General features: G+C 53.9%; 1 protein-coding gene across 3 annotated transcripts in view; it reads right to left on the bottom strand.

Moving 5' to 3' along the window:
• The window catches only part of SH2D3C (SH2 domain containing 3C), a 34,575-nt gene that overhangs the window by 7,838 nt on the left and 10,955 nt on the right, over positions 1-15,782 (bottom strand). For 2 of the 3 annotated variants that reach the window (XM_003407713.4, XM_064291394.1), the window contains exons 3-6: positions 11,997-12,036; positions 4,168-4,296; positions 2,560-3,011; positions 742-866 (exon numbers count right to left, since the gene is read on the bottom strand). In XM_003407713.4, the coding sequence (XP_003407761.3) occupies positions 742-866; positions 2,560-3,011; positions 4,168-4,296; positions 11,997-12,036 (746 nt within the window). Of the gene's footprint in view, positions 1-741; positions 867-2,559; positions 3,012-4,167; positions 4,297-8,674; positions 8,794-11,996; positions 12,037-15,782 lie in introns of those variants that run through there. The other variant, XM_064291395.1, reaches the window with a different exon arrangement.

The raw sequence follows: 15,782 nt of genomic DNA, 5'->3' as shown, positions 1-15,782 counted from the left end.
TTGAAGGCGTGTTGTAGTTTTAACCGAGTTGATGGCCCTACATTTAGGGAAGGATTTGTGACGACATGTACAGACAGCAACACTCCAGCAGAAGCCTCTCCAGGCAAAGGTTCCTCCTGGGACTGCCCCTCTCTCACCACACTTTGCCTGCCATGGGGACAATATGGCTGCTTGAAAACTTCCCTCTCTCCCACAAGAAATGAGCTAGTGGCATGTTTCCACAATAGAAACTTTACATTAAAAAAAGAAAAGAAAAGCACAGCCCAGTTGATTTTGTTTGAGCCAGCCACTTGGAACCATGGAGCTAAGTCACTGGAGTTCCAGCCAAAGCAGGGCCCAGCACAGAGCCTACACTCAGGAAGAGCTCGAGCAATGGGAGCTGAGTATTACTGCATGGGTGAAATGCACAGCTTCTGAGGGTAGGCCCAGCAACACATGGGCCACTACCAGACATCACTGCATCCTGGACAACACATTTCACGCAAAGTGCCTGGTATCCAAAAGGGACTTAACAAATCATTGTTGAACGAACAAGCCACGGATAGGTTGACATTGGTAGTTCCACTGGCAGATTTTGAGTGTAAATTCTTCTAGGGCATTGCAAAATTGTGTCACAAGAGAGGCAAAAACACAAATAATCGTATGCTGGCTAACAGAAGTCATCAAAGACAGTACACATGTGTGCACACACAGTATACCTGAATGCCCCCGCCCTGCCCCTCCCCCCTCCCTGGGCCATACCGGTACTGTAGGCAGGGGAGCTGGGGCTCTCGGAGATGGGGGACATGGGCGAGTGCAGGTCTGGGATCTGATCCATGCTGAGGGCACAGTTGCGGATGGATTCCCGGGGGTGGGGCAGTGATGCACTGTGGAGCAGACACCTTCATGAGCATGGAGCCTGGGGGGCAGGGTCCTCAGCCAGCCCCGGTGACCCCTCCCCCCCCCACTTCTATCCTCAGTCCCTTGAACTGCAGAGCCAGAAAGGATTGGGTTTATCAAGTCCTACCTTTCAATTGACAGGTAAAACAAAACTGAAACCCAGAGGAGGAAGGACTTAACAGGTCACACAGCAAGTCAGGAGAAGAGGTGGGAACTCAGGCCTTGACTCCCCAGCAGGACTTTGGCCAGCACCTTCCAATCTTTGCTTTCACTCGCCTGGTGTCTGTTTAGTACCTTCAACATATCTTGCTCTCTTTCTCCACCCCTACCCAGCATTTCCCTCCTACAAGGCTGAGATTAGCCTAAGAGGCCAGGCTTGGGGACCCCACGCTGAGCTATGGCTTCTCAGGCCCCTCTGTGTCCCTCCTGCCCCTAGAAGGAGAAGGGAGAGGGATCAGGATACAGGCCAGAACCCCCACTAGCCCATATGGTGCTTTCGTGCAAATTAGTAAATTACATCCATCCTCTGGTGCCCCCAGCTTGCTGAACCCCCAGTTTGATGAACAGAGGGTGGGCTGGATTTCAGTTCCCTTTTGCCCCTGGGGCCAGAATCCCTCGTGCAGTCTACAACCTGCACAACTATTTCCTTCCCTGAAAACTTTGCCCTCAGCTTGGAGAACTGTGTGGGGTCAGGGGCTAGACAGTGGTTGGGGAGCCTGAGGGAACAAGTTGGCCAGCCTGGCCTCTCCTCACTGCTTCTACACCATGCTCAGGATACCTTGGACACACACGACTGTGGCTCCGGTGCCATCACAGCCTCTGGTTCCGAACCACAGACCAAGTGGCTGCTGGGCACAGAATATCCATCAATTCCTCAGCTGGCAGCCCCCAGCCCAGGCCCAGGGAGAGGGGGCTGTGGGGGTCTAACCAGGTGCTGGTGGCATAAGTCACCAGGTCTCTTTGCAAACAGTGCGGGAGACCATAGCAACTAGGGGCACAGACTTTGGAGTCAGCAGACCTGGGTTTGCATCCTGGTGCTACCACTCTCCAGCAAGTGGCTTCCCTCTCCAAGCCTGTTTCCTTATCTATAAAGCGGGGATAGGACCTACCTCTCAGGGGGAAGTGGGAGTCGGTAAGATCAGACACAGAAAGCACTAAGCACAGGGCCAGGCACACAGTAGGGCCTCAGGACAGATCAGCTGCTGAGGCTTTTCCTGAGATCCTAAGCCCTGGTCTTACTTTGCAACTGGGAGTTCTTAAAATGTTGCTGAAAACATTCCATTCCCTGTGCAGAGGTTAATACACTGCAGAGGCCTCTGCTCTGATGCCCACCCTGGCCCAGCTGGGTAGGGTGGAGAGGAATGGCAGTGGGGGGCGGGGTCCAAGTCCCATCCCTAGGACAGGACAGCAGCCAGAGATGCTCCTAAGCCAGAGAAGGCTGCTTGAGTGAGAGCTGTTTATAGGTAGGAACGTGAGAGAGAGAAGTGACAGGGCTAAAGACACTCTATGTAGCACTTCCTGACCTTGATCCTGTTCTTTCCTGCACAGAGGTTCCAGGAGAACAACTTCACCCCATTCCGTGTGAACAGTGCCTTCCCTTTCTCACCAGTGCTCTTATTACCAACACCCCCCATTTGACCAGCAGGGAGAATTGAGGCTTTGTGCAGGGTCCTGGCTTACCTGGTGGGGCAGCCATCACCGCGGGTGAGCTTGTCAGCAGTTAGCCCATCAGTCATGGTGACACTGCGCCGCTTCATGTGGCTGCCCTTGCCCGAGGGGCTGGCGGGGCTGGCAGCCTTGCCGCCACCCTGGCTCAGGCCATAGCTGGCCTCGAGGTAGCGCAGTGGAAAGGTGCGGTTGACAGGGCAGTAGATGATGGCGCCACTCTGCTCTGACACGGCCTTGCGGCTGCCCACATGATAGCGTACAAGGGCAGGCACGTGATCGAAGCTCTCCTGCTCGAACAGGTACTGGATGTGCGTGTAGCTCTCACCCGCCTTCACCACCACCTTGTTGATCTTGAAGTGCAAGGCCTGGTTGCGCCAGCGGCATGTGAGCACATAGTCACCCAAGCTGGTGAGCGAGTCCCGGATGAGGAAATCACCGTTGCGCTGCACCAGGGTCTCGGAGACCTACGAGGGGGCACAGTAAGGCTGGAGTAGAAGAGGGGCAGGGGAGCCCAGAGATCCAGGCCTGGGGGACAAAGTGAAGAGACATCTGAAGCTTGAGGGGGACACAGTGACCCAGATTCAGAGGCACCTCAGCCCAGGGTCTGGGGCACAGAGGCTCAGGAATGGAAGGACATCAACACCCTAGAATGGAAGTGACAAGGACTTGAGTCCTAGGGAAGTCTGAGGGTCTCTGTGATCTGAGACCCAAGTCTCAGACCCACTCCTTCTGGGGCTCCCACTGGGCAGAGTGAATTTCACAGCCTCATTTTTCCAATCACCCAGGACTCTGGCTATCTTGGGCCTTTGCATCCTCAAGCTGTTCTCTCGGCCTAGTGTGCCCTTCCCGCCCCACCCATCTAGTGAGCTCCTCTCCATCTCTCAAAGGCCTCCCTCTACCAGACCAAGCTGCTCCCTCCCTGGGGCCCCCTCCCCAGGCTCACCTGCGCTCATACAGGGTGCTCCATTCTTGAACTTCTCACACCAGCCCCTCGCTGCCTGCCTGCTGTCAGATCCCACCCTGGGCCACAAGCCCTCTACGGAAGCCACCAAATTTTTTTATCTCTGTGTCCTTGGTGCCCAACACGAGGCTTGGCACAGAGTTTGTACTTGACAAGGATTTGCAGTGTGAATGAAAGAGGGAAGAGGTGTGATCCATCAGCCCAAGTGTGTGCCTGAGAAGTCCCCTCAGCCCAGAAACTCAACTTTGCCAAAACTGAGTAGCCTAAGGACTGATACTTACTAACCAAACACAAGAGGATAATACATAGACCAGTAACAACAACAATACAGAGGCCAATATTCATTTCAGCTTATGTGTCAGCCATCATGTTAAGCACCTTACATGCGTTATTTCATTTAATTCTCACAGCAAATCTTTGAGTTAGGTACTGTTTGTATGCCCATTTTATGGATGAGGAAATTGAGGCTCAGAGAGTTGAAGTGACTTACTCAAGGTCACACAATCAGTAAATGGCAGAGCTAGACATCGTCCCAGTTCACTTTGATTGAACCTGCCAAGCAATATGCCAGAGCCTTTTGGTAGCTGGGGCCACGGCTGGGGCCAGCCAAGGCAGTAGGTGGAAGGTCATTCTGAGGTACCGATTCAGGGCCCACTCACCTCACGGGGAATGCGGCCATGATACCAGGCATGGCTGCGGAGATCTGTGCTGCTGAGTTTGAGTTCCTCTTCTAACTCCTTGTGTAGTTTCTCTGGTGATGAGTCCAGAATATACTTCTCCTTGGAGAACTGGGTGGGAGACAGCGAGAGTTGGTACCCAATCAGAAGCTTCCTTCTTTTTCCCCTCACAACCTTGTTCCCTCAAGAACTCCTTCCATCTTAGGATTCTGGGAACACTGAGGCACAGGTGCCAGAAGACCCTCACTCAGGGGGCTTGCTGGAACCTTGCACTCCTGGCTTCCTAGACCACTATAAAAAAAAAAAAAACCAAACCCATTGCAATTGAGTCAATACTGACTCATAGCTACCCTATAGGACAGAGTAGAACTGCCCCATAGAGTTTCTGAGGAGCACCTGGTGCATTTGAACTGCCAACCTTTTGGTTAGCAGCTGTAGCACTTAACCACTACACCACCAGGGTTTCCTCCTAGACCAGCAGGACTAAAGAAACCTCAATTCATTCTACCAAACAGTGCCCGCAATGTGCCAGGCCCCATGCTATGTGCCAGGGTAGATGCAGCAATAAATAAACCTAGACCTTCAAGGAACACCCCAGTCTAAGGGGAGGCAAAAGTTGGCGTGAGCTTCTGAGCAGACTGAGGTCAGCACCACAGCACTGGACAGCGGCAGAGAAGAGCCAGGTCAATTTAGAACAGAGAAGATGAAGTCTAGGAGGTGGAGGGGTCAGTGAAGACTTCCTGGAGGAGGTGGCAATAACACTCACTATTTTTTTTAAGCACCAGGGACACCAAGACTTTAGCTGATCTTGAAAGTGGGGTCAGGAGGTATTTCTAGTTGGACAGGCAGGCAAGGCAACAGATACCGCAGGCAGAGGCATGGGCTGCCTGGGCAAGGATACATTCTGGGAAGGTGAATTATACAGTTAAGGCTGGGGGAGAGCCACTATAAACAGGGCCACAGAGGCCTTCACATACAGACAAATGCCATCTGGGTTGTCATTTACAATTCCCCCATCCCTTGCCCCTTGCCATCTCAAGCAATCCTTGTCAGATGGGGTAATTGAAGCCCAGCAGGGAAACCCAAGGTCACCCACTAGAGATAACGCCCAGGACTATACCCATCCTCCTCCCCAAGAGGGGATGTTTCTAGTTTCCTGGTTCCTGTGGCCTAGGGGTTAGAGGCTGACAAACCCCAGGGGCCCTAAGGGCAGGGGCAGTGGAAGGAGGCCCCACTGCCAGCTAGCCCCCCACTATGGAGCCCAGCCCAATCATAGCTGTGCCAAGTGAGTTCTCTGTGCCTCAGTTTCCTCCTCTGTGCAATGGAGTGGTGTGCCCTGCTTAGCCTGCCTCACAGGCCTCTTTATGAGGAGAGGTTTCTATAGATGGAGAAGCACTTCGCAAATTAAGGCACCCATGCAGCTGGGAGGGATCAGTAGTGTTAGATGACAACCAGTATGGTAGTGCCCAGCTGGACCTAGGCTTGAGTACTGCCCCACAAGCTGTGTGGCCTTGAGCAAATGACTTTGCCTCTCTGAGCCTCAGCTTCCTCATCTGTACAAAGGGTATGACGACAGAACCTGCCTCACAGCATTGCCAAGATGAAAGGAGAGACAGCTCCAGAGCACTGCCCTAGCACACAAATGCCCTTGTCCCTGTGAGAATGTGAGACATTCTTTCCCCTCCATTCTTCCAACTCCAGGCCCCAAAGATTTGCTCAGCCTTGGCCAAATCCCATCTGGGTGCCCCAGGACAGAAAGATTCCAGGGCTGGCCAGGAGGCAGGACAAATCAGGGGTTAGGGGGCTAACTTCAGCCCAAGTAGCTCTCTCTAGGGCTCCCTGCTCCTCAGAGTCCAAGGGTCCTCTGGTCTACTCCCTGTCTCCTCATCTGTTCCACTGATCTCAGATGCTAATTTGGCAGCTCCATCCTTCACCCCTCTGCTCTCACGCTGCCTCAGTTTATACTCCAATCTACACTGCTTCCAAGACACCCTGGTTCCCGGCTTCAGAGAAATCTAGAATCTCTGACTCCATTCATTCAACCACATGGACTAAGACCCACTCTGATCCAGGTCCTCTGCCATAGGCCAGGACCCCAAGGTGACCAGGACAGGTGGACCCTGGCCTGAGGGAGCCCATGTGCAGGAGCAGGACAGACACTGACAAGCAATTCCAGGTTTTGGTGTGTTCTGAGGAACCCAGGGAGCTCTGGGACCAGATGAGAACTCCCTTCTTCCCTCTACCCCCATCTGGTTGGTGCAGGGTCAGGGAGGTCTTCTCTAAAAAGATGATGTTTCCACTGAGGCCTGAAGGAGGATTGGCTCAGCCAAGTAAAAGCATCAGGGTGGAGATAGCGGGAGAGCAGGGAAGAGTTTGTGGGAAGACAGTGGTAAAGTCTGGGCCCTGCAGGCAGAGCCAAGGGCTGAGTGGAAGGGGGAGGATGGGTTAGAAGCTTTAAAGGAGCTGGGGAGGAGGGGTAGCAGGGACAGGTGTGGCAGGGCCTTGAGGCTGCCTGGGGCCTTGGCGTTTACCCAGATGGCTCCAGCAGAGTCACAGAAGGTTCTTTTAAGTGTTGGGGCAGAGTTTGATCTGCTGTGTGGAGTGCTTTCCAAGCCGTGGCAGGGCAGGGTAGGGCGTGGGGATAGAGAATGGGGGGGAGGGCATTTAGATTGCCATTGACTGGGAAGAGGATGGAAGGGTCGGAGAGGACTCCCAGGTTGAGATCCTGGGAGGGGCAATGGGACATTCTCTGAGGTGGACAAAGCTGGGGCAGGAGCACCTTGGCAGTGGGCCCATGAAAATTTGAGCTGTGAGGGGCCTGCAGGGCTCTGGGACAGATGGTGGAGGTGGGGATGCGTAAAGGCGCTCAGGGGGGTGATCAGAGGAGAGGTAGGGCTTGGGATCCAGAGTCTGACCATCCTCTACCCATTGCAGAAAGAGATGGGGGCGGGGAGCAGGGAGACCTCTGCTGGGCTATTTGGGCCTTCTCAGATACCTACACTTCTCCAAGAGGTCCCCTATTCTTGGGAGTCCCTGGCCTTCCCCCTCACACCCACTGGGTCTCCTCACTTCTCACACTACACCAAGCCTGGGTAGGGGAGAGTGGGGGGTCACAGGGGAAAAGGGGACCAATACCCTAGCTTCTGGGTCCCTCTCCTTGACAAAGAACATGCATCTGAGAACCTCCACCAGATCCACAGCTAGGGACATGGGGCAGAAAAGGGGAGAGGGCTGTGTGGAAAAGAGCTTGGCCCCAAGACTGCCACCGTGTGACCTTGAGACAGTCACTCTCCCTCTCTGAGCTAGGTAACCTCACCTGTTAAAGAGGAGGAGAGATTTGGGCTCCTCTTTTCCAGCACTAATTAATGATCAGAAAGAATCGGAGGGGGGCGGGGGGGGACCAGCTTGGTCCCTGACACAGTCCAGAGCATCTGTCTGAGGACTAAGAGGATGGGAAACCCCACGGTCCCTGTGCCCTCCTCTTCAACCTCGCCCGAGGGTCCCCAGCTCCCAGGAGTGCGGTGGGGGGGGGGGGTTGGGGCGCTAATGCAGCATCCCTGAGCTCGGCGCGCTGCTATTGGCCAGAGATGATCTCACCGCCTCCCGGCCTGCGCGCGCCTGATTGGCCGGTGTGGGGATGCTGCGCTCCGCCGGCGCGGCCGTCATTCAGGCGGGCTCCGAGCTTGTGTGTGAGCCCCGGGAGCACAGAGGTGACGCGCCCGGCGTCCCCCAGGGAGCTCGCGAGGCAAACGCGCCTAGACCCTAGGTCAAGGTCTTAACCCCTTCCCACCGCCCTGCGCCCAGCATCCTCCCTCTAGCCCCCATGGCATCCCAAATCCAAGCAAAACCATCCCTAGAGGATGCTCCGCAGAGAGGCGGGGTCCGGGTCTTCCCCTCCACCCCCTTCTGTTTAACCCTTTCACTGCCACGGCGCCGTTCCGCACTGCTCAGCCAGCTGGGTTGCCGGACCTGCGCCCCAGGAGTGCCCGAGCCCACCTAGAGGGCAGGGGGGTTGAGGGCGCTGTGGTTCCACTCCTAGCACCCGTGGCATCCCCTCAGGTTGCCGCCCCCCACTCAGCCTTCAGACTCCAGCCCAAAGACGCCGGTACAATGGGGAGCCCGGCTGCCCAGGTCAGCTGCAGGGGCCCGAGTGCTCGCTGGAGGACCGGCAGGATGCCGGGGACCCCATCTCCCCGTACCCAGTGCCCCAGCGCAGCTCCCGCCTGCGACGGAGGCAGTACCGGAACGGCATCCCCAGCACCCCCTCTCCGAGTCCTGGGAATGGCAACTGGACCCTCAGCCCGCGGAGCTTCTGAGTGCCCAGAGGTGAAGCTGGGGGCGACCCCGCCCCCTCCCTCAGCCCGCTGCCCGCCTAGGACCGACCCTGTCAGGCGCCGCGGGGTTGCAGCTCCCCTGCCCTCGGTCCCCGGGCGGAATGGCCAGGGGTCCCAGCCCGGCGCGCCCGGCAGTGGCAGAGCCGCACGCTCACCTGCACCTGTACGAAGGAGCCGCGGTAGAAGCAGCAGGCGGCGGCCGACAGGGCGCTCCACAGGCTGCAACGCTCTGTCATGGTGGGGCCGGGAGGCCGGGGCTGGGACGGCGCGGGGGACCGGCGGCCGCGGGGCAGGGGCGCGGGACCGACCGGGCTGGGCACCGGCTGCGCGTGCCTCTTGGCGGCGCGATTACCTCATCGCCTTGTCAGGGGAGGAGCGGGGAGGCGGGGCGGGGAGACCCCACCCTCCAGCCGGCCAGGGGAGGGGAGGGGGCCATTGTTCCTCCCTCCGCCCGCCCCACTCCCCGCCCCTCGCCCCCAGGGCTCCAGCCCCGCGCGCTCCGGCTGCCCCGACGCGGTGGGCCCAGAGAGAAGGACCTGCTAAGGGGAGGCGACTTGGGGGCCGGTGTGATAAGGTGGGAACCCCTGGGTTGGCGGGGTTGGGGTCCTGCCTCCCCCACTCCCTGCGCCCCTCACTGACCAGGAAAGGGGAGAGACTTTGAATTAAATCACATCTAAAGCTGGAAAAATCCCTGTATGTGTTCGACCAAATCCTTTGTGGCCTCAAGAAATCTCCCAGAGCCCAAGGTTTCTCATCTCTGATATGGTATCAGAGACTCTCTGCTGGGAATCTCGAGATGTTCGTCCGACAGACTAGGGGTACAGAGAGCCAGTAAGCTCAATGGTTAGGGAAGCCGACCTGGGTTCAACTCTTGGCCTCTTCCCTAACTAGCAGAGCCCCACCCCCACCCCAGCCTCTTCTCTTGGAGCCCCAATTTACTCATTTGGGAAATGCATCTGGAAAATGCAGCTAATAATTATGCTGACCTCACAGAACTCTTGTGGGCACTGGCTGGGCTGAAGCATGTAAGCTGGCAGGCATAAAGTAAGTGCTCAATAAATGCATGCTATTATTTTCAGGCTTAGTGTCTTAGAATCTGGATTTTTTTTTGTCCGAGAATCATATGCTCTTCAATGCAAAGGGAGTTGTCCTGACTCTGCATCAGTATGGTGGAAGTTCAAATTCTTCTGATAGGCTGTGTGTCCTCAGGCAGCTGAGTCCACCTTTCTGGGCCTCAGCTTTTGTTTTTCTTTTGCTTTTTTCTGTAAATACATCTGAAGCTCTGAGCATGGAGCCTGGAATTTTAGGGCCTTGGAATTCTAGAATCCTTGTCTTAGAATCAAATGATTGATTCTCACATCATGATGTGAGAACGCTGAAGTTCTGGATTCTTCAAAGATGAGAATCTCAGAGGATGAATGGACTTTCGGAAACTGTGCATTGATTCCAACTGCTGTCTGAGGCTTGAAACTAAAACAAGGACTTCATCCTTTGGGGGATTGCTTGAATCAGTTTCAGTGATATTAGTTCTTTCATAATGTTTAAAGAAGCTACATTTTTTAAACCCATAAACTAAAGGAAAAAAATATAAAGCTAACAGTCTTCACAGAGATCTCACTACCATCAGTGATGGGACTCTCACTACCTTGCCAGGCAATTGGGATTTGTGAGGTATTGAAATATGCCCCCATGTGTTCCGCCTATTGTCTTTGGTGCTGGTTCTCCCTGGGGCCTCCCTCTCCCTATGGTGTAAGGATTCTGAATGAGGAGACAGGGCCTGGATTCCAGGAGCAGCTCCTGCCTGACTTGCTGCAGCCTTGGGCTATACTCCCTGGGCTCCCCCAGCTTGCTTTCTGCCTTTGCCCGCACTCTTACCTCTGCCTGGACCAATCTCCCACCCATCCTCACTTATCCTTGACTCCTTTCCAACTTTTCATTCAGAGAGAGGATGTCAGTGAATGTTCCCAGTCAACTACAATGGCCTGGCTTCAATGCCTCCTCCTCCAGAAAGTCTTCCTTGATCTTCCCTCTCTCCAGGTGAGTCATTCCCTACATCTGGAGCCTTTATGATGTGGGAGAGAGCAGCTCTGAGCACTCCACACCCAGCCTCATTACTAGTCACTTACAGTTTTACAGGCAGCATCTCAGGATAACGGAATGTTCCTGGGGTCAGGAGGCAGGCCAGCCTGCCCTATTCCAGGCCTAGCTCCCTCATTCATGGCCACAGGCTAATTGAGCCCATAGCAACCCTGCATTGGAGGTGCTGCTGTTATTCCCGTTTCACATCGGTGAGCACTGCAGCACAGAGAGATGACGCACATACCCAAAGTCACACAGCAAGTACATGGCAGATCTGGAACTAAATTTGCAAAACACAAGGCCAAGCCATTGTGTGATTCTGCCCTGGCCCCACATGGCTTGGTGCTCCTTGACCTCTGCTGTGTACTCAGTCCTCAGCATGGGCCTGGCTCGGGGTAGGGGGGAATGGGAGGTGGAAGGGTGGGGGGTGTTCCTAGTGTGGAAAGGCCAAGGGCTTTGTACATGGTCTTGTCATCAGAAAAAATTGGTCTGCAATCCCAACTCTGGCCCATAGTGGCTGTGTGACTGTGGACAAGTCATTGCACTTTTCTGAGTTTCCCATCTGTAAATGGGTTTAAAAGCCTTCAATGTTCATTGACAGAGAAAGAAGTCAAAAACCTCCTTCACATAAAGAGCTCAAGACTGTCTCTCCTCCAGTGCCCAGCAGCCAGCAGAGGGCTCTGCATACAGCGTTGTTGGGTGCTGTCGAGTAGATTCCGACTCATAGCGACCTTCTATGACAGAGCAGAACTGCCCCATAGGGTTCCCTAGGCTATAATCTTTACGGGAGCAGATGGCCAGGTCTTTTCTCCCACAAAGCCACTGGTGAGTTTGAACTGCTGACCTTTTGGTTAGCCACTGAGTGCTTAACCACTGCACCACCAGGGCTCCTCCTGCACATGATAAGATAGACACTCAAAATGTGACAAGACTATTGATATCATTGTTATTTCAAAGCTGATTTTTCAACATTCCCACTGCCAAGGAAAAATTAAGCTTTCAATAAATGTGAGCTGTGCTCATTATCTGTTGATAAAGAACTGAGTCATCCTTTCCTGCTCCCAAGTCCCAGCACCCAGCACATGGTAGATGCTCAAAGACTGGGTGAGATTCAAGGGTCACAGCCTCTGCATGGTGACACCCTTGGGTGGAGTGGAGTCTGATGGTGACAAGCATTGGGATGCCCTGAGTTTGGTGCCATGAGAGAATGATCACAGGTGTGGGGAGAAGGTGCTCAGGGTAGAACCAGACCCCAAGCACTGCCCAAGTCTGTAGACTCTCTCCTCCTGGGAAGAGGCAGTGAAGTCTGGCTCCTAACAGGGTTCCCAAAAAAGGGAGGAGCTCTGAGCCCTTCAGTGTTCCCAGATGAAACCCGACTCCAGGCCCTGCCCCTCCTACCTTCACGTAGTCCCCGCCAGCCTCCAGCTCCCCAGCAGCCCTGGAAGGAGAGAAGAGACGTGAGTATCCCCCACCCTGCCTGGTCCCCTCGCTGCCAGCCTCTGCCCACCTGGCTGGGGCCAGTGCTGGCCCTCAGAGCCCAGAGGGCTCACCCTGATGGCTGGAGGGTGCACTGCAGCTTTTTGGTGTCTGCCGGCCTGGGTGCAAGCCCTGTTCCACCACTCTCCAGCTGGGCAGCTCAGGGCAAGTCCCTTCACCTTTCAGAGACTAGGTTTCCTTACCTGTAAATCAGTGGTAAGTCTCATCAGGTTATTGCGAGGACTCAGGGAGCTAATGATGTTTATGCTTAATGTTGTGTCTGCTTCCTAAATCACTTTCTTCACCTAGCTTCAGGACTCCGTGCTCTCCTGGTTCCCTCCCACCACCACCACCACCCCCCGCACCCCCCCCCAACTGAATGTTGGAGGGCCCCAGGCTGGGGCTGAGCACTCCCATCACACTGCTGGTTACGGAAGGCTGGGGAACTGATCCCCTCTGCTTCAGTGGGGCTGGAATGGAGCCTAGGGAGGCCAGAGGAGTGGCTGCTTGTCTGTTCTGCCAGAGTGCCAAACAAATATCATTCTTCTCTACTGTGAGCCACCTCACCCCGTCCATGGCCTTCAATGCCATTGACTCTAATACTGCCTGGATCTTCCCCTTTAACACCAGACTCGTAAATCCAGCTGCCTCCCTGACATATCTCCTTGGATGTCTGAAGGATCTTGAACTTGTCCTACAGAAAGCAAAACTGTTGATCCTCCCCACCCTGCGTCCCTGCTCCCCACACCATCTTCCCCATCTCAGTCGATGTCAGCTTCATCCTTCCTGTCGCTCAGGGCAAAACCTTGTGGTCATCTGTTCCTCCTCTCTTTCACATTCTACATCGAGTCCATCAGGAAGTCCTGCTGTTCTGCTTTCAAAATAGATCCTGATCACTTCTCTCCATGTGTCAGCCCCAGCCCTGGTCTGGACCATCTCATCATGGAGCACACAGCAGCCTTCTGAGCAGGCTCCCTGTGTCTGCTCTCACAATCTACAGCCAGCTTCCACACCACTGCCAGACTGTGCCTAAGATTAAAACCTCAACAGATCATGGTACACACACCCCAAACTTCCAGTGGCTTCCATCCCTCTAAGAAAAAAATCTAAACTCTTTTCCAAAGCCTGTAAATGGCAAGCCGTGTAATTTACCATCCAAACCAGAACTGTTCCTCCCTGGAGAGTGAATGGGGGTTACTACCCCACAACAACAGGCATAAACCTCAACCTATAAGGCTCCGTGTGACCTGGTACCCAACTGCCTGCCTCATCAGCTCCCCAGCATGTCTCCCTCATACTGCCCTAGCCACACTGGCTTCCTTGATAAGCTCATTCCTGTCACAGGACCTTTGCACCTGCTGTTCCCTCTGCCTGGAAAGCTCTTCCCCCAAACTGTCATGCATCTCACTTGCTCCTCCCACTTCATTCAATCCGTTGCCATTGAGTCGATTCCAACTCACAGCAAACCTATAGGGCACAGTAGAACTGCCCCATAGGGTTTTCAAGGAGTGGCTGGTGGATTTAAACTGCTGACCTTTTAGTTAGCAGTCGAGCTTTTAACCACTGCTCTAAACCACTGTGGCACCAGGGCTCCACTTCATTCAAGGCACTGCTTAATTTCATCTCCTCAGAGAAGCCTTCTCTGACCATCCTACCTAAAATAACCCCCCTCCCTCCTTCACTCCCTCTTCCCAACCCTGCTTTATTTTCCTTACAGCTCTTACCCTTACCTGAAATTATCACTTCACATCTACTTATTTACTGTTATCTGAAGTCTCCTTGAAACTTTGTTTCATTGACTATCAAACACCTCTCCTCCAGCACAGTGCCTGGCACATAAAAAATCAAAGTCGGTGCCGTTGGGTTGATTCCAACTCATAGTGACTCTATAGGACAGAGAAAAACTGCCCCATAGGGTTTCCAGGGAGCAGCTGGTGGATTTGAACTGCCGACCTTTTGATTAGCAGCCAAGCGCTTAACCACTGTGCTACCAGGGCTCCACCTGGCACATAGTAAAATAAGGAACTAAATAAATATTGCTTAAATAAACCCCGTTGCCATCGAGCTGATTCCAACTCATAGCGACCCTGTAAGACAAAGGAGAACTGCCCCACAGGGTTTCCATAGGGTTGCTGACCTTTTGGTTAGTAACCAAGCTCTTAACCACTGCATCACCAGGGCTTCATTGCTTAAATGAATGGATGAATAGTAAACACTCAAGTAATGTAAACCACTATCATTATCATTAATTCTATTGATGCTAGGCCCTGTTTCTCTGGCCAGGGCAGGCCACAGTCTTCCCATCTGCAAAATGGGGGAGGGGAGCTCAAACATTAGGAAATTGCTTCTTCAAATACAGAAGCCCAATATTTAAAACAAAAGAAGGCTGAGTTAAAAAAAAGAATGCGGTGGGTAAGGTGTGTTTTCTTAGGGCAGAATTTCACCCTGAGATCCCCCTAATTCCCAAGGCCGGGGTTCCTCATTGAGAAGCTATCTGACAGCCTTCCCTATTCTGACATTCTAGGGTCATTGCTGCTACCCCTCCCTTCTGGAAAGTCCTTCCTGACCTCTAACCACAGCCCTCCAGGCTGCAGCTTAGCTGAAGTAGGTTTCCAAAGCCACTCAGGTTCTTTTTGTCCAGGGGCAGTGGGGGTGGGGTGGGGTGGGGTGGGGGCCCTCCTCCTGCCCATCTCCACCCATTCTTCCCGGGTGAGGTGTCCCATCCCAGCATTTCCGGCTATTCAGGCCCGGAAATCCTACCACTGCTGGGAACAGATTGGCCAGGACACTGGGATCGTCCCAGTACTTCCTCAGGCTTCCTGTCCACTTCCCTTCAGGCTCCCAGGAGCACGAGAAGAGCCCTGGGGAGGGGTTAGCTGCATCAGGGATCAGACCAGGGTGGGGTGGCCAGAGCCAAGGAGGGTGCTCAGAACAGAGGTCTGGGCTCTAAAGCTGAGGGCCTGGGGCCTCACTCCAGGCCCCATTGCCTCATCCTATAACGTTCGAGGTTTCCAAGACATAATGTGACCATGTCTACTTACAAGCCACTGCCATCATTCACCTGGACTATTGCCACTACCCCGTCACTGGCCTCCCTGCCTCTAACCAGGCCCCTTGTGACTTGTTCTCTGTCCAGCAGCCAGAAAGGTTTTGTTAAAAGTCAGATCACATCTTTCCTCAGCTCAAAGCCCACTGAGGTGGTCCCCAATTTCACCCAGAGTAAATAAAAGTCAAAGCGCTCATAACAGCCCCATACAAACTGGCCCCTCGCCACCTCTCTAACCACACTACCCCTCATTCACGCTGCTCCAGTCAAGCTGGGCTTCTTGCTGTACTTTGTTTTTTCCACCTCAGGGCTTTTGCACTTTCTGTTCTCTCTGCCTGGAATACTTTTCCTCCAGTTATCCCTGCCCTCCTTCAGGTCTTTATTAAAATGTCCCCATTGATACATTCCCTGGCCACCCCATTTGAAAGTGAGACCTTCTCAACTTTCCTTATGTCCTTTCCTTATTTTATTTTTCTTTTTGGAACTTCATCTGACATGCCATGTATCTCCTCTCATGTATTAACAATCTCCTATTATGACAACATCAGCTCCAGAGAGGCAGGGACCCGTGTCTAGACAGTGCTGGCATGCAATGTTGTTGTTGTTTGCTACCATGGAGTTGGTCCCTGATTCATGGTGACCCCATGCGCAACAGAATAAAG

The sequence above is a fragment of the Loxodonta africana genome, chromosome 9 (assembly GCF_030014295.1).
Source record: "Loxodonta africana isolate mLoxAfr1 chromosome 9, mLoxAfr1.hap2, whole genome shotgun sequence".
Lineage (NCBI taxonomy): Eukaryota > Metazoa > Chordata > Mammalia > Proboscidea > Elephantidae > Loxodonta > Loxodonta africana.
The sequence above is the reverse complement of the archived record's forward strand: the minus strand, read 5'-3'. Positions and strand labels throughout refer to the sequence as shown.